Below are 25983 nucleotides of genomic sequence, written 5' to 3'. Positions count from 1 at the left end.
CTCCCCTTGGGCCTGATTAGAAAAAAACAACCCCCCAATCCTCCCAGCTCTCGGCTGTTATCGGCGCTGGACGAGCAGAAAGCTGCTGCGTCATGGGCGCTAATCAGCAGGGGTGCCATGCGCTACAGCGCCTCCAGGACCCTGGGTCCGCAGCCCGCCCGTCGCCGAAAAGACAAGACGGCGTCTGGTCCGTGCGTCCCGTCAGTTTTCTTGTGATCGACGGGGACGACGGACTTGCTCAGGGCTCCAGCTCCATTCTCGGCGAAGCAGACCGATTGTCGAGTCACCGCTGCAATTCCGGACACCTTCGAGGTGCCCGTAATGAACACATAATTCCCGACAAAGCCTTTGCGTCGTATCAAGGGCAATCTAAAACATGCTCATCCCAAGGCTAGCAGGGAGGCAGTTGCGCAGCTGCTTCCGTGGCGCCATCTGCTCCAGTGCCCCTCGACAATGGGCCACCAGCCCCGCGCTGCTGCTGTCGAGCAGTAGCCGGCGTGCCTATTCTTCAGGTCAGACCAAGATCTACTCCGCCGTGGGCCATCTCAATTGCTGAGCGAAGCGCAGCAGCAGCAGACCAGAAGAAGAAGACGATCGTGGTCAACGGCCAGACCATTACGACCGACGAGTGGTTCAACGTGCCCAAGACCGTCCTCGACGCGGCGTCACGCAAGCTTCACCTGCAAAAGGACCATCCCGTCTACATCACCCGGCAGATCATCGAGTCGCAGTTCCCCGCGCCGACGTACAGGTACCACAACACCTTCGACCCCGTCGTCTCGACGCACCAGAACTTCGACTCGCTGGGCTTCCCGCTGGACCACCCCGGCCGCGCCAAGTCGGACACCTACTACTTCAACAAGGAGACGCTGCTGCGGACGCATACGAGCGCGCATCAGGCGCAGACGTTCAAGAAGAACCTGAGCGAGGGGTACCTCATCAGCGCTGACGTCTACCGCCGCGATGCCATCGACAGGAGCCATTACCCCGTCTTCCACCAGATGGAGGGCGCGCGCATGTGGGACCGGACCAAGGTGCCCAACGGCGACGTCGCGGCCGCCGTGTGGGAGGACGTGAACAAGCTGCCCAAGCACGGCGTCAAGGTCGAGGACCCTCATCCCGCCTTCGACGCCGAGCGGAACCCGCTACAGGAGGGCCATCACTCGGCCGCCGAGGCGGAGGCCATCGGCGCGCACCTGAAACGCTCCCTCGAGCTCATGGTCGTTGAAATCTTCACGCGGGCCAAGGCCGCCGCCGCGAAGGCGGATCCGGACTACAAGGACGAGCCGCTGCGAGTTCGCTGGGTGGAGGCGTACTTCCCCTTCACGAGCCCCTCCTGGGAACTCGAAGTTTACTACGCTGGGGACTGGCTCGAGGTGCTGGGCTGCGGTGTGGTGAAGCAGGACATCTGCATCAACGCGGGGGTGCCCAACCAACTGGGCTGGGCTTTCGGCATCGGCCTGGAGCGCATTGCCATGCTCCTCTTCCAGATTCCCGACATCCGCCTCTTCTGGTCGCAGGATGAGAGATTCCTCGGCCAGTTCAGGGGCGTATCAGACAAGCTCGACACCATGAAGCGCTTCGTGCCCTTCTCCAAGCACCCGGCCTGCCACAAGGACGTCTCATTTTGGCTGCGCGGAGTGTCGGCAGCGGGCGGGAACACCAAGGCCAGCGCGCAGGACTTCCACGAGAACGACATCATGGAGCTGGTCCGGGATATCGCCGGTGAGCGGGTCGAGGACGTCCGGCTTGTGGACGAGTTCACACATCCCAAGACGGGGAGGCGCAGCATGTGCTACCGCATCAACTACCGAAGCCTGGAGCGCACGCTGACCAACGAAGAGACCAACGAGCTGCACAACGAAGTGACCCGGAAATTGGTCGAGAAGCTAGGTGTCGAGATCCGGTGAGGCATAATCTGCGCTTGCACATCGAGCGTTGAGGGGTAAGGGGGCTGTGTAGCCAACACTCGAGCGGTCTGCAGAGACGGGACGACCCTATTGGAGTGAGTCCCTGCGAAACGGGGTCGGGATCCCTTAGCATGCCGTTGTCAGTCGTGGCTACTCCTCGCTTGGGGATGTCGTGAGGGAAAATTGCTGCCAAGGCAACGGCATGACTTTGCCCGCCCTGCTTGAGTAGCTGATTTTCTCAAATCGCGAGTATATCACGCCATGTATGATAGAACAACTTGTACTATAAGACCGCACTCGGTATTCCCAGCAGGCTGAGCGGCCTTGCGCTGTGGACCAGAGTTCACAGGGCAATCTCGGGGATTTGATAGACCCCATAGACCCGTCCACTCACGGATCTCTGTTCCTTCGATCTTTTTCGTTTGATGTTCGTTCTCGGGAAAAGATGTCACAGAGCGAGACTTCAGTGCTGCGCAGTGCCGGGCCGTACAAGCCCTGCAACGACAAGAAACATTTTGACACGGCATAGCGCCAGGCGCCCGGGCGGGCGATTCGGAAAGACGGATCTGCCCTGCGGTCGCCCTTGTATGATTCTGCCGAGATTCTCGAACGGTGAGATCATGCTCGGATGGGAGCAGAGTCAATCGCCGGGTCGCAATCTGAAGCAGTGACGCCGTGGTTGCAGATCGATTGTATCATCCATAAACCTACAATGCCCGGGCGGTGCGTTGCTGCAGTAGCGTTCGGAGGGAAAGGCAGAATTTTGGCCCGTCGTCTGAATAAGTTGGGACGGTCGTGCAAGTCAGTTTCATGCCTCCCGTGATAGGGCGGAGTTCAGTCTGTTGCTCGCAACGTATGAAAAGTCTGGATTCTGGACAACACTGCCAGGCTCAGCCACGCTCCCATGTCTAACAGCCGGTGTGTTTTCGCTTCGGGTCGGATGTCATTGTTGGCAGGTTGCTGCTGGTTTCCTGAATCGGGTTCCTGACGATGTGTTCAAACAGGAATGAGATGAGCTATGCCATGCCTCAGGTCCGACTCTGCTATGGAGAGTTTATTAGCCGGTCGTCTTTCTGGGCAGGCAGTTTCCCTCGTGGCAAGGATGGCCCCGCGATGCGTGGAGATAAGCTACCAGGCGCATCGAAGGTGGAGTGTCTGAGAGTCTGAAGTTGAGAAGAAAACGGTACAGTAGCAAACGGTTCATGGAGAACCGTGCCCCGAGCCTAATGCTCAGGATTGCGGGACATCACTCCACAGTCAAAGGACATGAAGATGGAATTTCACAGGAAAAGGCGCTTCGGCGTTGGAGGTTGGTGAGTCTGGAGACACGGGAGAGATATGCAAGTGGATCGATAATTGATTGTCGTGCATGCGGGTTCAATGGCGAGAATCCTCTAGTTACCCGACTCGGCAACTGGTCCCTGATGGTGCGAAGCGCAAGTCAGAAGGACATTGGAGTGCAGCAGCGGGTGCGGAGCGCAGGAAGGGAACGTCTTGGCCTAAAGGGTGTCTGGGGAAGCCGATTGCAGAGCGAAACATCAATCTGGCAGGTCGAAAGTCTTGGTATTCTGCACAGCCTCGTTTCCAGATCGCGAGGGAGCTGACCACCAACAGTTGCCCGTAAGCTGCGTCGGGCGGGCGCCGGGCGGGCGGGGGAGAGGGAATTCTGTGTAGCACTGGATCATTTGAGTTGAGACATCGAATGTCTGCATCGCATCCTGACGAGAGGAGAGGCATTTCTGCTGCGACAGATGGCTTGGCTGTGTTGAGGGCGCTATTGACAGCAAATTTCCTTCTCATCCGTATGCTGCGGAGACCAATCGTGGCTGACGGATGCTCGGGATCAGACGAGACGAACGAGCGTGCGCTGTGATGTCTGTTCGGCGGCGTTGGAGGGGGCTGACGTTCAGTGCAATTTGCCCCGTGCTGGCTGAGCGGAAGGCTCTTTGTAGGGCGACTCGTACGCTGCCGGGCTGAGCCGGTGTGAGAAAATTGACAACTGGTGGGCTTTTCCGGCCGGATTTGCAATATCGATCGCGAGAGAAGGCGAGGAGCCTCGCTCCAGCTGAACTTTGAGTCATGATTTCAATAGCATGAAGACGTAATTGCTGCGGCTGTCGAGAGGAGCTTCCATCATCAATCTTGAACCAGCCCCAGAGCGACGTGTGATGCCGTGGCGAGTTGTCGAGCCAAGACTAGCAAGACAGCCTCAGCCATCAAAAGCATCATGTCCTAAGGATTGAAGTCTCTTTCAGAAACGACAACTGTGAGAGGGCCTTGGCGAGGTAGCCGTCGCGGTGGTCCAAGGAGGCGGCGCCTCAAACTCAACTCTATGCCGCAATATCCAGGCGTCGTAGGTACAGTGGTCAAGTGCCTCAGCGTGGTGAGGGCGATGGCAGACTTGAGGTGTCGTGTGAACACAATAACCTATCGTTACACAGCCCCCGGTCCCTCTTTGGCGCGGCGGCTTAACTGTTGACGATGTGGGGGAGCTCGGTTGAACCCCTGGGTGTTCGAATCTTTACCCCGATAGCGTGAGGAGCGGGGAGAAGTGTTGTCGAGTTGATAGCTGGCAAATGACAATTGAGATAATGCTTCTGATGGTAACGTTGATAGTCGGAATATGCCCGAGTCCCGACTGGGCAAGTGTGTTCCATTGATCGCTGCAGCCATGTGCAGGCAGCTAGGCGGCTGCATATTCGTAACAGAGGGTTACGAGAGACCCAAGTCATCGGAAAGCGGCAGGCGTGAGGGCGAATGGGAAGCGGAGGGCGAATTTGGTGGCTGACTTGACAGTGCCTGCAGTGTACCGAGTTCCATCTGTCGAGTTTGCTGTGATTTGTCCCAGTTGCCAAGATGCCTCGAGAGAATCCAGCGAGGCACAGCCAATGGAGTTGGAGGCTTCCGGGAGGCAGGGAGAGGACGGGCGGATGCTCACAAGGTGGGATGGCATCGTGAAGACGGCGATGCGCCCATGTCGCTGCGGCCAATTAGCGGGTCGGAGGCGCTGTTTCTTCGCGAGGTAGCCGGGGCAGTCGGTACCTTACGGTGTGGTTGCCGTCATGGACAGTGCCAGAAGCGACCACCGTTCTGGGTTCCATTGCTGGGCGCGTGGGGAAGGGACGCAGAGGCGCCCCCATTTCCGAGTGATGACAGGCCGGGTGCGGTGCATGGGGGAGGCCTGCAACGGCGATGCGGTCACTTTTTGCCTTTGGTTGAGATGACCTTGAAAGTTGGAACGATACTAGCTTTTTCGCGCAGCACCGCCCTCAACGTCGAATAGCAGTCGTCACTGCTGTGGAAATTACCGAGTGAGGCGGAGAGGGCGAAATGACGCTGCGACCGTATCGACACGTTTTTCTTTTCTTCATTTGAGTCGGTAAATGCGTAGCACTAGCAGTGCAGGCCTGAGCATGTCCAGCTGGTCTGGGCCTGCCGTTAGTTGCGCTGCTAAGGAACAGCGAGCGAGGCAAGGTATTCGTACACAGTAATACGGATAGGTCGCTGCGTAAAGTATGGCTGGGGTGGCGAATGGCATTCTCGACAATTCGATTTCGGGTGGGGCGAACAGTGCAGTTGGCAAACCAGAGGCCTTGTCCCGACTCACACTGAACATGGAAGAGAAGATCACGGTGGTCCAGTCCGCCATCGAACATTGCTCTTGCTGCTGCAGCATGATTACCGACGAGACGAGGAGACAAGGTAATAAGCTTGCTGACTGGATTGCTTCCTGCTGAACCTACTTCGTAGTACCTATGGATACCCAAGAGAAAATCGCCAAGCCTACTGGAGCGCGGGAGGAATAGCATTTTTTCTCCTTCTCGCTTTTGCACAGCCTCAATTTGCCAGCGCTGCTGTTCCCGTTCCTGTTCCTGTTCCTCTTCCTAGCAGGGGCCCTGCGCTGGACGACCAACTCTGTGCTCAACATGCTCTGTGCGCCTCTTCAAGGTTGTTCTTGCCTTGCTGGACCCTGCTTAACTGCTGTAATTGACGAAGTACTGCCTGGCTTGGCTGACCATGACTTTCCATTCGCAAGAGACTCGACTGGCCAGCCTGTAGGAGCAGCAGGAGGCACTAAGCGCGTATCGCAGTCCAGCGTCCAGCGTCCAGCGTCCAGCGTCTCCACCACTGTGACCCGACGGCTCAGAGGCGGCGAAACTTCAAACGGGCCCGTGAGTCCGTGTGGCCTTCCCGTTTCATCACACAGACACACCCACCCGATACAGCACCCCTCCCTCGCCCACTCACACTCAGCCATCCACCATCCAACCATCCCACACTCCGCCCGACTGGACCTGGGCCCCAGCCGTCGGTTTTGTACTTTGTACCTCTGCCACCGACTACCGTTCCGCGGACCTGCACCGAGTGGACTGCACCGCCCACTGCAACCTTCAAGACATATAACCAAGACCGCCTCCCGCCAACTACCACCACCTTTCGTTCCAGCACCAAGCAACAAACAAAACAAAGACGCACAACCTGAACCAATAGTCGCAAATTACATACATATCGAGGCATTCCACTACACATCTGCCTGTACATGAACAAGCGCACTACATCGTCGACATAAAAGACCGCGAACCAACAGTACCTCGCTGTCTTGACGCAATCGCAACCAAACACAACCACACCCTACCACACATATCCTCCTCACAACCACCAAGATGGAGTCTCCCAAGTCAGACAGCCGTCCGATCTTTTCCAGACGCTCAACTGGCTCCAACAAGTCGCTTTCCCTCGACCTCTCCTCCCTGCCGCCTCTGGTCCAGCCGACACCGCCCTCAAACACCCTCCTCCTCACAAACTTGAACGACACCAACGTCTTCCGCCCTGATAACCTCCAGACTATCCGCGACCTTATCTCCAAGACGGCGCCCATTCACTCTTTCGCCCCTCTCAAGTCTTTCCGCCGTATCGTCGTCTCCTTCTTCTCAGAAGACGACGCCATCGCCGTCCGTCGCATCTGGGACGGTGAGGCTGTAATGGGCGAGCGCGTCCGCGTCTACTTCGGCCAGCCCACACCCGTCGAGGTCACCGACCGTCACCTTGCCCTGCCCGACGCTGGGAAGCTCTTCTTCATTTCTCCCCCTCCCTCTCCTCCTCACGGCTGGGAGATGAAGCTCGAGGACGCTCCTAACAAGATGGTCCACGCCGAGGATCTTGCCGAGGCCTTGGCCAAGCTTGGCCACCGCCCCTCTGGTGTTGACACTCCCATCAGCCCCATCGACGGCTCCCACCAGACGCGCAGCCGCAGCTCAACACTGCTCTACAAGCCCGACGCCCAAGGTGACAGCCCGGATCTTCCTGCCATCTGCCTCGAGGACATGACGGACGAGCCCATGGAGTTCAGCCCGATTGAGAACACCAAGCCGATCATGGCGCATACTTCCCGCCCGCCGGTGGAGCTGATGATGGACGCATGAGGAACCAAGTCATTTACGAGCGATCTTGTTTGGCGTTTGGATACGATACGGATAGGCGGTGAACCAGGACTGGGCGCATCTAGCATCTGAGAACGGATTTTTATGCGACGGCGTTACGAGGGAAAGACAGGGCACGTATACAGGATTCGAGAGGTTTTCTTTTCACCCGGACAGATTCAAACGACTGTCGTTTTCGCGGAGGATGGCGATTGTGCCATGGTAAAAAAAGTTTCTACCACGTGCTAGCTCGTAGTAAAGGGCCAAAAAAGCACATATTTTATGTACACTAGATTCCCACTCGCGCGGCCTTAACAGCCAGCGAAACAAAACAAACTGATTACCAACCCCAAACACCATAGTCCCTTGTGTGTGTCTCACTTTGTGTTGTATGCCGTTCCCAAAGCTGCGGCAACGACATTCATGCCGTGGAGACGTCGCCGGAGCCCACAAAAAAGGGTCCCCAAGGCAAAACCGTTTGATCTTCAGATACAGTGATCGACGCCGCAAAAAACAAGAGTCTGGGGGAATTCTCCCCGACATTGACAATCGCAACCAAAAAGGTACGTATACATAGAATAGTAACTGCCCTTATCTTACGGAGCAACGGCCCAGACCCGGTCAACCGACCGGCGGCAGTCGGGATCAACGCGCTGCCTGTGCCAGGTCCGTTCGTCCTTTTCTAAATCACCGCACGCCAGCCCGACGGCGCCATCCCGGCGAAGCTCCCAAACAGCGCTGAGGCGCTCCTCACACCCAGCCAAGCCAGCAGCACCGCGGCGACGGAGGCCAGGATGAGCGAGGCAAGGTTGCGGCGCTCCGTCTTGCGCACGAGCCTCACCCGCGCGGCGGCGGGGGACGAGCCGTTGCCGTTGGTGGTCTTGTTGTTGTCGTTGTTTTGGGTGAGGTGGTACGTTCTGCTCGCGGCTTCGGTGGACATCATGTCGAGGGTCGGGATGTACTGGAACTCGAAGTTCGTCTCCTTGCCCAGGGCGCCGAGCTCGGGCTTGTTGATTGTGATGTTGAAGAGGCCCTTTTGGAGTTTCTGGGTTGATGTTAGCTTTTGGCTCGGTTTGGGTGAGTTGTGATACATGATCACTTCTTCTTCTTCGCACCTTGTTCCGAGTCTCGTCCCACCCGGGAAATAGACGGTGGGAATAGCACATGACCATGAAGAAGATGCACTGCCCGACGACCAACAGGTTGTAGTACCACGGCGGTCTCTCGATCCCCAGCGCGCGCGCGAGTTTCGCCCCGTTGAGCCAGTACGTCTCCGCCGCCAAAAAGTCCCGCGACACGTACGACGGCGGCTGGTTGCACAGCCCGGACAGGACATTATTCGCCAGCGCCCTCGAGGTGTCAGAGGGCTCAATCTCGGAGACCATGAGCGACTCCATCATCGCCCGCGCCCGGCTCACGCTCTCGAATGCCTCCGTCGGCGTGCCCAGCACATGCGCCACCCAGCGCCACAGCGCGACGTAGTCCTCCTTCTCCTGCTCCGTGAGGTATATCCCCTGCCGCGGGAGGCCGATCCAGATGAGCGTCGCGGAAAAGGTGGACACGGTACCGATGGAGTCGAGGTCGTTGACGGGGATGCCCCACGCCTCTACGTCGTAGTAGGACGGCTTCTCGCGGGTGAGGGCGAGAATGCGGCGGCGCACGGCGGCGTGGAGCAGGCGGACGCGGACGGAGGAGGCGAAGCCGGCGCCGCCGGGCTGGATCGAGGGCAGGTCGCTGGTCACCTGGAGGATGTGCTGGAACGTCTCGAGGAGGCGGCGGCGGGTGACCTTGACACCGAAGCCGCCGGTGCGGGCGAGGGTTTCGACCACGCGGCGGCCGCCGAAGCCGCCTACCAGGGACTGGAACGTGAGCTGTGAGTAAAGTATTAGTGAGGTCGTTCTTCATGAATGATGTAAGGGGAGGTTACGGAGAAGATAGCTGGCCCGGCGTAACGGACAAACACCTTTTGCCCGCGTTCGATCTGGGCCCAGTCTACCCAGTCCGGAATCGTGTTGATTTCAGTCCAGAGTTTTCCCAGTATCTCATCCGAATTTGCATTGTCTTTGAGGAGGGCGTATAAGTCTCTATGGGGAGACTTCTCCTTGGGAGAGTTGTCTCCTTTCTCGCTGGGTGCAGGGGGCTTGGCTGGCGGTGATATCTCATCGAGGCGGTCCAGGGCCTGGGCTCCCAGCTCATCGTACGTGTAAATCAACGGTCGAAGGTCGTCAGATGTGAGATGCTCGTCTGTCCACTTGAACCAATAGTCCCATGCTTCTTGCCACTCAGGGCCTCTATACCAGAGACGGCCTGCCATTGCTCTTAGGGTCTGACTGTATGAGATGTGGGTGAAGATAATGTCAAAATTGTACGTGAAGGGATAGAACTGATGCCCAGATTCACGACATGAAGTTGCAGATAAGAACGAGGGTGAAGATAGTTTGCAAGTGGTGTTTAGCTCAACTCCACCGTGTGGCAAGTAGGGGCTAACAACAGCAATGACTTCATCGAACTCAAAGCCAAGTCTTCGAGCTTAACAAGACCCAGGAAAGCCGGCAGGATTTAACCTCTGAGAATCCCAAGTGTAAATCATATGATAGTCCACAAACGTCAAGTTGATTTAAGCTTGTTGACTCGCAGCCTCCATGTCGTTCTTCTCGAACACATGCCCGCTCGCACTGCGAAACGAGTTGGTGACCCCATTCGGATGAGGGGGGGAGTTCCTCCCAGACGCGCTGGCAGATCACCGGACCACGGCTTGCTACCCTAAACCACTTGACAGGGAGGGCCAATTGTGGTGTGAACGGCTCTGCCAGAGATGGGATGGAGGGCGGCAGGCTGGCCGACGCTGCGCGGAGGTAGAACCGCGGGGAGCATGGATGATGCTTTCATTTCTTGCACGTGCATTCCAGCTCGCGGTTAGCTCAGTGAGGGGTTAGGATAGGCGGGCCTCGTTGTCGGCAATAAGGGGGAAAAGCAACCAACTCGAAGTCTCAGCAAGTTGCGTTGCTGGTCATGAAATTTCGCCGTAACGCGATCCACAGCATCGTCGTTGTTGTGGTTGCAGAGTTGTCTTACGAGCGATGGGTAAGGTTTGCTGACGAGGACGGTGGAAGTATTCATTTAATTTAGTGGCACCGGGTCCCTGCAGGACCTGGAAGGCACCGGACAACGGGCTCAGCGCCGGCGCCACGGCACCCTTGCCCTCGGGGCGGTCCCACTGTAGTAGCGCGCCCCGTCCCGTCAATCGAACTGCATATCGATAGCATGGAAATTTGTCGACCAACTTTTTTCGCATCCCGTTTGCCGCTCATCGCACACTTCGAAGCGCAACGTCACGACACATTCCCTGTCCACGCATACTTACCGGTCGTCAATCGAAACATGCTCTGCTCTTGTCGCCTCAGTCCCTTGCGGGCTTTGCTCAGCAGCATGGCGCAGCTGCACGTCTCCGAACCCGCCGCCGCAGCGAGAATACCCAAGCATATCAGCAACAACCTCCCCAGATTCCAAACCATCCCGAGATCCTCATTCAGCACTACGCTCCCAAGGCGACGCGCCTCGTTCAACAATGTATGGGATGCGAAAAAGGCGAAAGCCGAACAAGCCGCAAAAGCAACGCAAACATCCTCCGATGAAAGAAGCAACATCAACCGTCCAAGGAAACCACGTCCCAGGCGACCGACCAACGACGAAGACGGCAGCGATCTGAACCCTCAAGAGCGGGAGCGCAAACACCAGCGTGAGCACTGGCAAATCCAGAAAGAGGCCCTCAAAGAAAAGTTTCCCGAGGGCTGGAACCCGCGAAAGCGCCTGTCGCCGGACGCCATCGCCGGCATCAAGGCACTCCACGCGCAGTCCCCCGAGGAGTACACGACGACGAAGCTGTCGAGCATGTTCGAGGTGTCGCCCGAGGCGATCCGCAGGATACTGAGGAGCAAGTGGCAGGCGTCGCCCGAGGAGGAGCAGGACAGGCAGGAGAGGTGGTTTCGCCGCGGCGTGAGCGTTTGGTCGAGGTACGCGGAGATGGGCGTGAAGCCGCCGCGCAAGTGGCGGAGGGAGGGTGTTGCTAGGGACCCGGCGTATCACGACAGGCGGAAGGCGGCGATTGAGAAGAGAAAGGAGGAAGAGGCGGCGGAGGATAAGGGAGAGAAGCTGCAGCGGAAGCTGGGGGGCAGCATCATGTGAGGGGCGCCCTACATAACGAAGACATTGGCCTCGACCGTTATCCCAACTTTTTATACCCGATTTGACGTTTGAGGTAAACTTGAAATCTAATACCAGTGTATTGCACTACTCGCGTTATCAGGGAGGGACTTTGTGCTTCTTCTGCTGGACCTTCTTAGAGCCATCGCTGACTCCTCCGAGCTGCATGTGCGAACGCATCTTACTGGAGCACATGAGCTACTCCATCGCCGGCATGTTATCAGAATGCTATAACCACAGCCTTATCATCCCTTTGTTCATGAATTGGCGGTTTCATCACGGCGGCTGGCTATTACGTGAACGAACGCTTCGCGATGATCTTTCTCGACACAGAGAGTATTCAGCCTGTGCATCTTCCGGATATGCACGCCCACCTTACGCAGTGCTGTCCTCGACCTGGGGCCCCGATGAGGTACGGCACTCGGATCTTGAAGATGACAAATTATCATCCAGAGGTATACTCAAGACGGACTACAAAAAGCTCGTGGATGCATGTCGTCTCACCCTGCAGCATGAGCTGCATTACGTATGGGTCGATACCTGCTGCACAAATCGGGCGGACCCGAAGGAACTCAGCGACACCATCAACTCCGGCTTCGAATTATTCAGATCAGCAGCTCTTTGCATCGTCCACCCAGCCGACGTTGAAGCGCATGAAACAAAGACTCATGTATCCCCAGGGAAAACACCTGCAGCTGCGCCGACAGAACGACTTAGACATAGCAGATGGTTCACTCGGTCATGAAGTCACCAAGAGCTGATTGCGCCCCCTCAAGTAAACTTTTACTCCCGTCAATGGCAATTCATCGGACGACGCAACGAACTTCAACTGCTTTTGTATGACATTAGGAATATCAACCCTTACGTGCTTGCGACAGGGGACCTAAGCAAAGTTTCGTTCGCTCGAAAAATTTCTTGGACTGCAAGACGCAATGATATACATCTCGAGGATCTGTCATACGCACTTCTTGGACTGGCGGGTGTTCAAATTCCTATCAGGTATGGTGAAGGCGTCACAGAAGCGTTTTATCGGCTTCAAGAGGAAATTGTCAAAACCACCGAGGACCCTTCCATATTCGCTTGGAGGGAGGATTGGGCCCAGATGTATGAAACCTGGGATAAATGCAATAAAGTAGTCGGGTCACCTCGTTTGGGAGATTACTTGGCCAAGTCCCCAGCACTTTTCAGCCATGTTGGTCATTTGTTTCCACCTCATCTTACTCTGGAGTATGAGGCCATTCAACCTTGGTGCAACAAAAAAAGGCCCGGATTCAATTTATGATGACTGGGAAACCAACTCAGTGGCATCTTTCGAATCTTCAACGACACTTGTTGGAAGCCCGGCGTCGGGACCGGTTCGATCTGGCCTTAACAAGGCGATTTCATTCCTCCATGAGAATGAGGTTTTGTACCCATTGTTCGAGACAGCGATGTAAAAGTCCTTGATTGGGCAGACAGGCTACGAAGACACCTGGCTCGTCTGCTCCGACAATTGGGTAGAGAGTTGGCAGTCGAGGCGACAACAAAAGACGAGTCTCTTTCGGCCGTCTTCCTTAGACAGTATCGTATTCCGATAGCTTCAGCAATCACTATGAGGGCGTCCGAAGATTGCATTTCGCCTGTTCTTCCAGACCCATCAGAGTCTCCAGTCCTGCATCCTGAACATGCGACAACATCTGAGACAGTAGCGGAAGGACAGAGTCAACACACCGCAGAGATCGAAGCATAGTATGAGATCGTGGAGACAGAACGGGATGACGAGAATGAGCCGGTCGACATGGCCCCTGATGACAAGGAAGAAGCTGCGGACCTCGACTTTGAGTCTATCAGTGCCTTCATACTGAACAGTTCTGCCTTCGTAAATTTGACGCGGAATCTGTCCGATTTTGTAGATCCTTCATTTCGCTCACAGGCTTCGAAGCTCGTCGCTAGAGTTCTGGAGGGAAAAGACACGGACGATCGGTACTGGAGCAACATAAGCTTGAGAATGATGACAGCACTTACTCAACTGGAGGAAACACGCCCCCAAAGCATCTTCCTCGATGTGGAGGGCACACATGGCATCATAAATAAGGAGGATATTTTGTGGTCTAAAGGGTCGCGGCGACTGCTTCCACAACGGTTGGAATGGAGATAGTCAGACGAACCACCAAGGTAACTGAAAATTCTTACATATTTAACTTCCAATTACATCTTCCCTCGGCTTAGTCCAATCCATTCATGTTACAGAGAACATCCACAAAGCCGAACGTCAGACCCCAATATGCGCTTCTCAAACGTTATGAAGACCATCGCGCTCCTAGGGGTCTTTGTGATCGACACCCCGGTCTCGGCCTCGCCCATACTGGGAAAGATTACTTTACGCGATGCAGTCCCAGAAACCTACACCTCAATCAAGGGCATCGCCATCCCGCCTGATACTAAGCTTCTGCCGCCAACAACCGACGTCGAGCGAGGTCGCTACCTATATCTCGTCTGTCTCAAGGACGACCTTCCGGCCGAGGTTTTGAAGAGTCATCACCTGCTTCTCAAGTACATGAATAACCCATGGGACGGTGGGCGCTACAACATATCGAGTTATCGCTTGCAGCCATGGCCATCTTACGACGGGATTTTCGATAGCAAGGCTCTGAAAGCCATTGGTGCTCGCGAGGAGGTCTATTTCATCTCGCCGAAGGACCCTAGCCAGTTTGGAAGGGTTCAGGGTGATGTGAAGAAATTTGGTCATGGGTATCAGCCCTGACTGTGGCGCCCATCTTTAGGCCGGGTACTGCAGACTCTCTGGACCATTGACACGTTGCACTCGACCGTCGACGGACTTGGTCAAATGGCAAAAGCAAGACAACTCAGTAACAGCAAGCAATCTAACATGTGATTCTTTTCACTCAAAAACAACAAAAAGCGAATACCCGAAGGGCTTCAAGGACCGACCGCGGTTCGAACGCGGGGCCTAGAGATAGGTTGCTGCGGGAAGCTGCAATCTCTCGCTCTACCACTGAGCTATCGATCCAGGTGGATGAGATTAGTCATCCAAATCGCTGGTTTGCTAGCCGCCATTCCCAGCTCATGGATAGTGAGCATGCACAAGCGAGGGGGGCAACGAGTGGGAATTTCAAAGGTTAGGTACAGTTTAGGTTGGTCACGAACGTGGGGCGGGTCCTGGAATGTACTTATAGCACGCTGTGTACTTGGAGAACGTATCCGTACAACACGAAAGAGATAAGAAGAATGAATACACATGGTATCCATGGCACAGTCCACAAGATAGCAATCCATGATGATGTTGTATTCGGCTTCACTTTGGCTCTTGCTATTGCAGCTCGAGCACACATGTGATCAGTAATACAGATTCAGGCCGTAGCGCCTGGTTTGATGGTGACATGCACATGGCCCGTGCACTGCTCTTCGGGTGTATTTACAGCAACCCGAGCGTTCCCGTTGATTTCTCCATCTTCAATGTCAAAAGCACGTACGCCATCGACATGGCGTAACGTCTTCGCACATACTCTATGCCGACCATAAACGACAATCATGAACCAAGACGTAGACAGGTCGCGGACCTGTCGCAAAAGGCTGCATCATCTGCAACACCAGCGCGCAGGTGACCAGAATGCAAAATATCACAATCGTCGCAGTTTCTAGCATCGAGTTATTTGAGATCCAAAGTTGACAGGCGTTACTCTCTTCACGTGCCCGGTCGAGGGTTCTCAGGGTTGTCGAAGCCACAGACCGGCTTTTCTTGTCAATTTCGGCAAGCACGAGAACTGTCAACGCTGAAAGTGCCATGATTCTCGATACGAGGGACGAATCATGTCGGTGTTGGAGCCTAGCTGGCGGGAGATCATCCCCGAAAAGCCTGCCACTTGGATGCCGCGAATAGCTTCCAAGCTGGTAACTGTGGTACTCATGGACCAACTGGACCTCACACAGCCTGTGAAACTCTTCCGCTTCCGATGGCTGACTGAAGGGATTCGGTGATGCTGCTTCTCCCCATCTACTCGGATTCTCGTGGTTATGCCACAGTGTTCGGTACGACCACGGACGTCTCTGATATCGTTGCATTTCGTTTCAATACTGTCTGTCGGTTGGACAAATTGTGTGGTCGATGCTTGTTCGATTTGGCTTGGATTTGCGAGTCCGCTTGGATTTGGACGCCAACATGGAGGCCAGTACCGACATCTTAAGTCAAGCAGTCCACAGTAAACCAGAATTCATGATGACACGAATTAAAAGGGGACCATTGCCTATCTGAAGGTGAGGGTAGTCGGTTGAACCCGGTGGAAGCTTCAAGGTAAGTCGTTGCCAGGCGGCTTCCAGGCGACCACTAGAAGAGTATGCTCTGCAGTTCTCCTGTTTATGAGCAGCAATCTTGTTGTTGTTGGGAGGGAACTTCAATCGAAAGAGAAAGACACAGACATGAGACTGAGCGATGCTTGAGCTTTACCTTTGGGATGAAAAGCGCACTGCCAAAGATTCTCCGGTTGTGACTGGGACGACAACGAACCCCTGTCCATGGTCTTGCACGGCACCATCATCTTGTCTCAACGACACTCGTGTCTTTGTCTCCTAGAACAATGAGCTACAAATTTTCGACGAATTTGTTGCCAGCTCCGCAACAAAGTCATGAGAGACAAAAAAAAAAAACCGCTATTCTAGAAAGCTCAAGGCGATAGATAATACCACCGAATCGTTGAGTCGCAACGGTCACAGTTGCAATCAGGCCATTTCACTCCGCGAACAACCCCAAGATCCTCCCTCCACACGCAGGCAGCATCTCTCGGCCCAAAATGGGCCCTTCGGCTATTGCAGTTCTCGGATGAAGGGCGTCCAGAGCGGAGGATCCACAGTGAGGCTCAACGACATGTCGTTCCCGTCCGGGCATTCGTAGAAAAGGGTTGCCAGGTCCCCATCACAGACCCCGGCCACGGGAATAGCACTCGTATGCATCTCTCCCGCCAACACCTTGCTTGATTTTTTTCTTTCTTTCCACCTCGCACCTTGGCTGGAGCCCTTCCCGGCGGAAAGATCCCGACGCTTGTCCTTATCTGCCAGGGGGCTAAAGTTATGACGCGACTGTGATTTGCTCGGGATGCTTGGGCCTCGAACCGGTCTGGAATACGGGCTGCTGGCGGTTGGGACAAGTCACAAAATTGTGGTTTCTTCTTGCCACTGATTTCCGAGTTTTTTCTCGCCCGAAACTTCATCGCCGAGTCTTCACGACCTTTCGACCACCCTCTTTTCTTTTCGAGGCAGAGAATGCTCGAGGAGGCGGTACGTACCGACGGGTTCAACGCTCGATCGGCCGGATGATCCGCAACATGCGCCGGGACGCATCAACAACGGCGACTGAGTCGCATCTGCAACACCACGCCGCAACGTCGCGCCCAGCAAAACGAAACTCCAACAGGGGCGTCCTCGGAATAGAAACGAGTTCTAGCTGAAAAAAAATCGTTGTTTCCATGGCGGTCTGGCTCCACAGTCGTATGTCGAAATGTAGGAACAGTAGAAGAAAAGCGGGCACTAACATTGCGAGGCTTCTCCGACGCACTCCCGAGACAATGTGATGCGATTAGCGAAGGTGACTAAACAAGTACGTACCAGCCGTTTGTCCTTATTGGAGACCGTCTACCTTGAGATTCTTGCGACTGACACAAGTACCGCAGGCTTGGCTTTTCTCCTGTTTGTTTTCTCGCCGGTTCTTACGACTTGGGAATCGTGGGTGACCGTGGACTCAAGTGAGCCGGAGAGGACACCGAAGGATTCGAGCAGAACAGCGCCGGCTCTACCATCTGAAAGATAACAGAAGGTGAGACCCGACAATGTGGCCGAACAGGTGCGCCGGCGGCGGCAGCTAGACAAAAGCTGAAGGCTAGGCAAGCGCCTAGTCGAGATTTCTGTACGTTGTACATACGCACTTATCTAGGCTTTGATTTGAGCCTTGCGAGCACAAACCGGGCCGGGTAAGCTTCACATGCAGTCATGGGTACACGACCAAGGGGTCCCACAAACACCGTTCTCCTTGACCATGGCTCGGCGCCGCTGCGGTGTCGTCTCGGGGGATGCTTTTTCTCGAGGGTATAAATCTTTATCGGCCCCCCCTTTCCGAGGAACCTGTATCCGCTTCCGCTTGTCTCCATTCACCAGTCTGTTTCTTGCCTTCCGCCGAGAGGCCTTCACGTTTTGCATTTAAGGGGTCATCGTTCGACTTTTGCCAGTCCAGTCGACTTCTACCTATACCCACAGCATATATCTAGAGCCTGGATTCGGTCTTCTGGTCCCTTGATCCCTTGCCATTCACTTGACTTTGACGTCTCCGTCCCGTCTCTCCACCACAAGTCCTCACCCACTTCACGATGTCTTCCGAACAACAACAACAAAAGCCTCTCAGCTGGTGGAAGCGCCACTGCACTCCTCCGCCAGCCCTCAACCGCACTCCTCAATGCCCATGCTCTGCCTGCTGGAACGGTAACGGTGAGCACTGGAAGACGACTGCCCCACAGACTGCGACTTCGACCATGTCAACGGCTCCTCAACCCAAAGAAACCCGAACGGCCACTCTCCGAAGAGAAACGGAAACCGACTTGACGCCTCTCCGTCGCGAAGAGACCTCGTCAACGACAAATCTTAGCGTCTACTCGCAAGAAAGCAGGGCCAGCTCCGTCTCGCTCACCAACATTCACCGCTTCGTTCGGGGGAAGGAAATCGTCTAAGTGAGGGGTGGTAATTCAGCCGTGGCTTGCACCGACATCCAGGGCCACGTACACTGCCACCGAGGGGAAGGAAGCTTGGCGTCCATGGCGTCCAGACCGGTCTTTTCTTCTCGCTCCTCTCACCTCGACACACGGCGGTCTTCTTCATTTCGGGCAGGTTGGATGGGAGAGAGGGAAATGGGAATGGGCAAAACCCCCTCAGAAATCCTGCGTGACCCCGGAGTGCCAAGAAGCTGACTCTACTTAAGAGACTCTGGGCGCAGGATCACGACAGGTTGGACCAGCCAATTTTAGGGTTTGAGATGCAGATAAGGGGTCCTTGGGTTGCAGTCGTTGGACGGTTTGGGAACGCGCCGGCGGGCGCCGCAGCTTTTCTTTGGGCGCCGCCGCGGGGGAACTGTCCCGTTGGGTTGGTGCGAAGTCGTAATCCTGGGGAAGCGAGGATGCGATAGGGAGGGGGTTAGCTTCTTGCGCGCGTGGTTGGCGCGGCGCTGGGCCACACAGCTAGGGTTGGGAAAGTTTGGGGGATAGTTGGGGTATTGACAGGCCTAGACCGGGGGCGTTTGGTTCCCGCATGTCAGCCAGTCAGGCGGGACGAGGAGGTCAGCTCGACTTTCTTGTTTGCCATGGCTGGTGTCGGTTGGCGGGAATCGTGACCCGTGAATACGCGATGTGTTGAGATGGATACTTCGAGACGGGTGAATGCGCGGCACAGCAGTTCGGGAGCCTTTTGGAGTTTAGGGTGAATGATAGAGCTGGGTAAGGTGTTCCAGTTCGCTTGAAGATACCGTTTGATAGCCTCTTTTTGAATTCACGATAGAAAACCAACATATTGTGAAGCATCATGTCTCAGTTGCTCTCGTGATAAGCTCAGATGACCACCACACATGCCTTCTCCGGAGCAAACCGGCCCCATCACGGCGCCGCTTATCGGAGCGGCAGACCCACCTGCATGACGGGGCCGAGTCCATCTGTCCTGACGGGAATAAGCACAGCATGAGGTGCCAGCTGCCCCAGATGGTGCAATAGACGTAGCTATGGAAAAGCAACCATTGGAATTGACCAAAACAGTATCAAACTCCATAGGTAGGTAGCATCTAACGGGATTTACTGCCTGCAAAAACAAAAGGTCAAGGACCGACCGCGGTTCGAACGCGGGGCCTAGAGATAACTGCTGTTTGGAACTGCAATCTCTCGCTCTACCACTGAGCTATCGATCCAAGTGGCTGTAGAAGCTGGTTGTTGGGAGCACAGGAGAGCTCATGAGTCGATGGAATGGGGACACGGTGGTAAGAACGATGACACTCGTGGACAGTTAGGGTCTGTGGGGCTGAGTGACATGCGGCCTGCGTGAAGTGGCTTAATTAATCTAGCTATAAGCGCTGGGCGTGCCTAGCTATAAAGTGGTGTGGCTGATCCCTTATATAAAGGTGGGATTTAGGCTAGGGTTTAAGCCTTAAGCCTAAGCTTAGCTAATTACTATCTTATACCCCCCTTTTAGCTAATACCTCCTACGCCCTATAAAGCTATTCCTATTCTAAAGTAATAATTAGATTAATTATATAACTATTAGCTTTATTCCTAGCTATCTCCTTTATATTTTCCTTTTTATATTAACTTTATTATCCTATCTCACTTCTTAAAATATTTCTAATTTCTAACTCTTAGTTATATACTAATTATAACGTAGAATTCTTATTAACTTTAAAGTAACCTTAATATAAACTTAAACTATATAGTTTAGTAGTTTAGCTACTTTTAGATTATATAGACTTAGATTAAAAGAGCTAATAATTTAACCCTAAAATCTTAAATTTAAATTAGATTTATAGTAATTAAGTCTAATTAACTCCTTAATACTAGTTAAATAATATAGGTTCTATATTCTATAGTTAAGTTTAATACTTTAAAATAAATAAAGTTTATAGATTTTTATAAGAATTANTAGTTCTAAGATATATTAATATTTTATATAAACTTAATTAACTAAGATAATTATTAGAAGATATTATAAAGTTTAGTTCTCTTTTTACTTTTATTCTAATTTATATTTTTAAGATCTAATTAAAATTAAGTAAATTAAACTTAAGCTTATATTTCTTTTAGTAATTAGTATTATTACGTTTTAATATAGATAAATATTAATTAAGATATCTAATTTAGTAATAAACTTATAACTTAGCGAAATTAAAGTTTTTAATTACTTTCTAAGTCTTTATTATTAAATAACTTCTTATATAAAAGACTTTTATAGTTAGTAATTTAATTATTAAAAAGAGCAAATTAAAGTAATTAAAATAATATAAAGTCTAACTATAAAAGTTAATTAGTTAGTAAGATATAAAGGAATAAAGTTATTATATATAAAAGAAATAAATAAATATATAGGACTTAATTAGGATTAAGTTTTAAGATATTATCCTTAGATTAGGACTTATTATTAGTTATAAGTAATTTAGATAAACTTAGTATTCTAATAAAGTTATAATACTTCTCTATTATTAGTAGTTTAGTAAAGCTATTAGTAACTATCTTATAAGTTAAGATATAATTAATCTTAAAGTCTTTATTACTAATATTATTAATAATCTAATAATATTTAATCTTAATATAATATAGTTTAGGTAACTATTTACCTAATAAATAATTATTAAGGGTATTTATAGAATCTATATATACTTAGAGGGGTAATTAAATAGAGATATTTATCCCTTTAAAGAGATTTATAATATATAGTAGAGCCTTCCCTCTAAGTATTAGATTTATTTACTTAGCTTTATAAGTTAATATAGCTATAAATAATTATAGTATTAATTTCTAAGTAATTAGTACTCCTCTATATATAACTATATAGCTAGCTATTAACTTATTTATTCTTTTATAATTAAACTAGCTAGTATTATAGAATATTAATAATTTAAGGTTATTAATAGAATAACCTAAACTACTAAAATAGAGTACTAGTTATTATAAGCTATAGAGATATCTCTATATTAATCTTAGTAGTTTATTATACTTTTTAGAGGTATATTATTAATCTCTAGTAGCTCTACTTATAGGTATTATAATATCTAGTTATATACTATTTATAATCTATTATAACTTACTTAAATTACTTTAATATTTATATATCTTAGTAGGCGTTTTATATTATTCTATAATCTTTAGTAACTAAGTATTACTAAGGGGGTAGAGAACTTAGTTATATTTAGTAATACCCTTCTCTATTAATATATTATTAATATATTTAGCTTATAAGATCTAAAGTTATCTTATCTTTTAGTAGTAAATAATCTTAAACCTAAAAAACTATTATACCTTACCTAAATTTTTAATTTAAAAGAAGTTATATAAGTTATTTTTAAAGTTATTAACTTACTTAATATTAGGTATAGTAATAAGTATATTATTAATATAAAGTAATATTATAATACTATCCTTATTAATAAGAATATAAAGTTCTTTTAGGAGTAGATTAAACCTTAATTATTTAAGGATAGTAATAATTTACTTATACTAGAGAAGAGGGGATTCTCTTAGCTTATAGAGAGCTCTTTTTAATTTATAAAACTAACTAGATCTATTATTAAACTTATAAGGTTAAATAATAAAAATATTATAATCTCCTATAAGGGTATTTAAGAAAGCTATAACTATATTAACTTAGTGAAGTTTTAGATCCTTAAGTACTATAATTAGTAAAAAGACTTATAGAGTAATAAGATTAGTAATAATAATATAAACTATCTTATTATCCTTATCTTAAAAGTTACTATAGATAACTTATTTTACTCTAACTCTATTAAGTCTTCTATTTATAATAACCTTTTTATTATATATTTATTTACTTAGGAGATATTTAAAGCTATTTAGAAACTCTTTAAGTTATTAATATTCTATCCTTTATAAGCTTTTAACTTAAGTCTTTATAATATTAAAGATAGCTAACTTTAGAAGTTCTTTTTTTATTACTTCTTATTTCCTAAAGGTTATAGGTAAGTAAATCTCTAAACTAAAGGTTTATAATAAGTTAAATACTAAGAAAGTAAAAATAACTAGTTTTTAGTCTATTTTATTATTAATTAAGTTAATCTTTATAGCTTCTATCTTACTAAATTCCCTATTAAACTTCTTTATATTATATAATACTTAGGTTTTAAATATCTAAGTTATTTAAGTAGAAGAAGAAGTAGTTACTCTTAGTAATTTTATAAGGATAGAGCCCTTATTATTACTTTTTAGTTTTCCCCTCTATCTTCTTTATATTAAGTAAGGAGTTTAAACTAAAATACTAAGAGAGCTTTATTATTATAGAGTATCTTTTAGTAATTATTATTACTAAGGAGTAGTAAGAGATCTCTACTTTAGAGGAGTAATAAGAGAATATTACTTTAAAGGAATATATTAATTATTTTACTATAAGGGAGAAACTTCTTCTAGTATTAATTATACTTATATATTTATAATATTAATATTTAGTATTAATATATATAGTTTTAGATCTAAGGTTAGTAAATTACTCTCTTTATTACTAACTTCTTCTTAAAGAGGCTTATCTTTCTATTCTTATTTATTATTACCCTCTAGTTCTTAAGCTTCTTTTAGGTATAAATTACCTATTTTATCCTCTTATTATTCCTATTTAGCAGAATAAATATAATAATATAACTTTATATTTAAATTATAAAACTAAGATTTAGCTTTATAGATTATAATTAGTAGTTTATTATTATACTTATAGGTTTCTAATTTAACCTCTTCTCTTAGCTATAAATTATTAAATTTAACTAGGGGGAGCTCTCCTTTATTTTCTTTAAATATTATATCTCTTATTTATTAAATACTATTAGTCCTTTTAATAAGAATATAGAAAATATTACTATAGAAGTTATTATATTTTATAAATCTTTTAAGTTTAGTTTTAAACTTTATTTTCTATCCTTTTATATATAAATAGCTATCTAAGTAAATATAGATATAAGCTTAATAACTTTAGTAGTAGAGATAGTATATATATAGTTTTCTTATAGTAAGAGATATATTAAAAGTATTTATTAATTTCTTATAAGGACTAATATTACCCTTACTATTAAATAGTAGATTACTAACTTCTATAGAAATCTTTATTAACTAAAACTAAAAGGATTTAAGAAAACTAATTTCTATATATATTACTTATACTTTTTACTATATAGCCTTACTAGAGCTTTCTACTCTTCTATTCTACTAATAAGAGTAAAGTGCTACTATCTTTAAGATAAACCTCTACTCTTAAATAAAAAGCTTTATTACCTTAAGAAGAACTATATTATTATCTATAATAACCTTAAAGAAATAAATAATACTATTTATTACTATAATCTTTTTTAGAAACTAGCTTTATAGCTAAATAGCTATATTTTTCTTTAATTTAAATACTTAGAACTATTTATAAGTTAAGAAGGCTTTTATAATATAGAAACTATAAGTAATACCTCTAAAGTTTTATAGTATTAGTTTTAAGAAGTTAATTTAGAGCTTTTAAAAAGTTTAAGTTAGTTATTCTTATCTTCTATTACTAAATTATTATATTAATTTTACTATAAAGTAGATATAATATTTATATCCTATAAGAAGTACCCTAAAGAGGTTTATATTAATATCTCTTATAGTAGTAATAGTTACTTCTCTAAATAGATATTTTAGATAAATATAAAAAGTTTAGTAATCTAGCTTAAGAGAGCTAAATTTATTACTTTAGTTAGAGGGATAGATCTAAAACTAAAAGATTTATATATTCTATTTAAAGTTAGTAATAGCTTTAGATATATCTTTATAAACTAAGATATTATCTAAATTATTAAAATAGATACCTATTTTCTAAAAAAAACTAGTACTAATAATTTATACTATATTATAAGGTTTATAAAGAGTACTATATAGTTAGAAAGTAATCTTTTTACTACTTAGCTTAATAATAATTACTTTAGCTATATTAATAGCCTAGCTAATTTAGTCCTTTCTATCTATATAGTTTATAGTTAATCCTTAAGAGAGATCTTAAAATTCCTTAAAAATAGAGAGATTATTAAAGATATACCTACTAGTATTAATATTTAGTATAAAGAAGTCTATCCTCCTAATAGAAGCTATAGATATAATATATTAGCTTAGTTATACTTCTTAGTTATTACTTTCTTCTTTATTAACTTCCTTAATAGTATTATATATAAAAAGATTATTAATCTCTATTTTAGTAGTTTAGCTAATAGAACTTTAGATAGAGGATTTAAATCTCTTTATTAGTTACTTCTTAACTCTCTATATATAGTTAACTTTATATAGATCTCTAGTAAGAGATTAAAAGTTAAAATATAGACTAAATACTTTAAAGTTATCTACTAGGAATAATAAAAAGGTCCTCTTTTAAACTTAAACTAATAAAATATCTATAAAAGCCTCAAATTAATAGTTAATATCCTATTTAATACTAGAGTTTCTAAAAATACTATCTTAAGTTTAACCCTCTAAGATAAATACTAAAGTAGATACTTATATAATTATTTATATAGTTATTTATAATATATTTAAATATTTAAACTTATTAAACTTTATAGTATAATACTTATAATACTTTAATAAGTATTTATTATAAGAAATAAAGTATAAGGAAGCCTTTCTATAATAGTAAGAGTATATCTTATATCTATAAAGGTTTTATAGATACTTAGAATTATAGGAAGTATATAAATCCTACTACTATATCTCTCTATTATTTATAGGCTTAGAGGGTTAAGTTTGCTTTTTTATAGTAAACTTCTTCTTATTTAATAAAGCCTTAATACCTTAAGAGGTTTACTTATATTATTCCTTTTCGCTAAAGCCTCTAAGTTCTTATAGGAGGTTATTATAGGTATAAATTTCTATAATAAAGTTATTCTCTATAGTATCTACTTTAGCCTAATTAAAATATTTAAAACTTTAGATAAGTCTATAGGTAAGAGCTATAGTTAATAAACCTATACTAAAGCTATTTAGTTTATTAAAAGTTAAATAAAGATCTTATATAAAATTATAAAAGTATTTAGGGGCTATAAGCTATAATTAGGTTAAATTAATAGAAGAAGTACCTAAAAGGTAGGTATAATATTACTACGCTACTTTTACTTACTTCTTCTAAGTTCTTTCTTTTTTAGTTTTTAGTATATACTTACTAAGTCCTTATTATAGAGGGTTCTATACTCTAAATCTATAGACCTTCCTATCTATTTAGCCTCTACTAGCTAAGCTATCCTTAAGCTTTCTAGCTAGGTATTTAGTCTCTTATAATTATCCCCCTTCTAAATATAGTAGTCCTTACTATATATCTAAATACTATAGCTAGCTTTTTACTAAAGTCCTTCCTCTTATTTAGGTGATATTTATTAGATTTAGTATTATTATCTTTATTATTTAATAAGGTGTTTATTTATTATATATTTACTAAAAGATAATAGAGCTTTTAGGGTTATAGCTATAATAACTAAACTATAGTTCTATCTATTAAAGTTTTTCTTCTTTTAAGCTCTTTTTATACTTCCTATTTAGAGATACTCTAAAGAGATCTTATTATTTCTTTAAAGAAGGGTAACTATCCTTAAGTTATAAGTTTTATCCCTAGTATTTTACCTTTTATTTAGTAAGCTTTCTCTTATATAATATCCTTATAATAACTTTATTTTTTTTATTTTATTATCCCCCTTCTTAATAGACTTATTATAA

At 46.8% G+C, this 25983-nt stretch overlaps 6 protein-coding genes and 1 pseudogene across 7 annotated transcripts; 6 read left to right on the top strand and 1 right to left on the bottom strand.

Annotated features, from left to right (window-relative positions):
- Positions 1-376: 376 nt before the first annotated feature.
- Positions 377-1910, top strand: GCG54_00002326 (Phenylalanine--tRNA ligase; the record flags this gene model as incomplete). Its single annotated transcript, XM_045402420.1, has 2 exons — positions 377-440; positions 490-1910. The coding sequence occupies 2 exons, from the start codon at positions 377-379 to the stop codon at positions 1908-1910; spliced, it is 1485 nt and encodes a 494-aa protein (XP_045258782.1).
- Positions 1911-6574: 4664 nt separating this feature from the next.
- Positions 6575-7333, top strand: GCG54_00002325 (Protein sarah; the record flags this gene model as incomplete). Its single annotated transcript, XM_045402419.1, has 1 exon — positions 6575-7333. The coding sequence occupies one exon, from the start codon at positions 6575-6577 to the stop codon at positions 7331-7333; it is 759 nt and encodes a 252-aa protein (XP_045258781.1).
- Positions 7334-8012: 679 nt separating this feature from the next.
- GCG54_00002324 (uncharacterized protein) lies at positions 8013-9644 on the bottom strand (the record flags this gene model as incomplete). The annotated part of the gene is made up of 3 exons (XM_045402418.1): positions 8013-8375; positions 8446-9201; positions 9258-9644. The coding sequence occupies 3 exons, from the start codon at positions 9642-9644 to the stop codon at positions 8013-8015; spliced, it is 1506 nt and encodes a 501-aa protein (XP_045258780.1).
- Positions 9645-10759: 1115 nt separating this feature from the next.
- On the top strand, positions 10760-11515 carry GCG54_00002323 (Required for respiratory growth protein 9; the record flags this gene model as incomplete). The annotated part of the gene is made up of 1 exon (XM_045402417.1): positions 10760-11515. The coding sequence occupies one exon, from the start codon at positions 10760-10762 to the stop codon at positions 11513-11515; it is 756 nt and encodes a 251-aa protein (XP_045258779.1).
- A 211-nt stretch (positions 11516-11726) lies between these two features.
- On the top strand, positions 11727-13262 carry GCG54_00002322 (annotated as a pseudogene). The gene is given in 2 exon segments: positions 11727-12950; positions 12962-13262. Coding segments are annotated over 2 exon segments (1525 nt in total).
- A 534-nt stretch (positions 13263-13796) lies between these two features.
- GCG54_00002321 (uncharacterized protein) lies at positions 13797-14276 on the top strand (the record flags this gene model as incomplete). The annotated part of the gene is made up of 1 exon (XM_045402416.1): positions 13797-14276. The coding sequence occupies one exon, from the start codon at positions 13797-13799 to the stop codon at positions 14274-14276; it is 480 nt and encodes a 159-aa protein (XP_045258778.1).
- A 3610-nt stretch (positions 14277-17886) lies between these two features.
- Positions 17887-25727, top strand: GCG54_00002320 (uncharacterized protein; the record flags this gene model as incomplete). Its single annotated transcript, XM_045402415.1, has 2 exons — positions 17887-18219; positions 25719-25727. 2 exons carry the CDS (start codon positions 17887-17889, stop codon positions 25725-25727), a joined length of 342 nt encoding a protein of 113 aa, XP_045258777.1.
- Between the last annotated feature and the right edge of the window lie 256 nt (positions 25728-25983).

Source organism: Colletotrichum gloeosporioides (assembly GCF_011800055.1).
Source record: "Colletotrichum gloeosporioides strain Lc1 chromosome Unknown consensus_84, whole genome shotgun sequence".
Lineage (NCBI taxonomy): Eukaryota > Fungi > Ascomycota > Sordariomycetes > Glomerellales > Glomerellaceae > Colletotrichum > Colletotrichum gloeosporioides.
The sequence above is the reverse complement of the archived record's forward strand: the minus strand, read 5'-3'. Positions and strand labels throughout refer to the sequence as shown.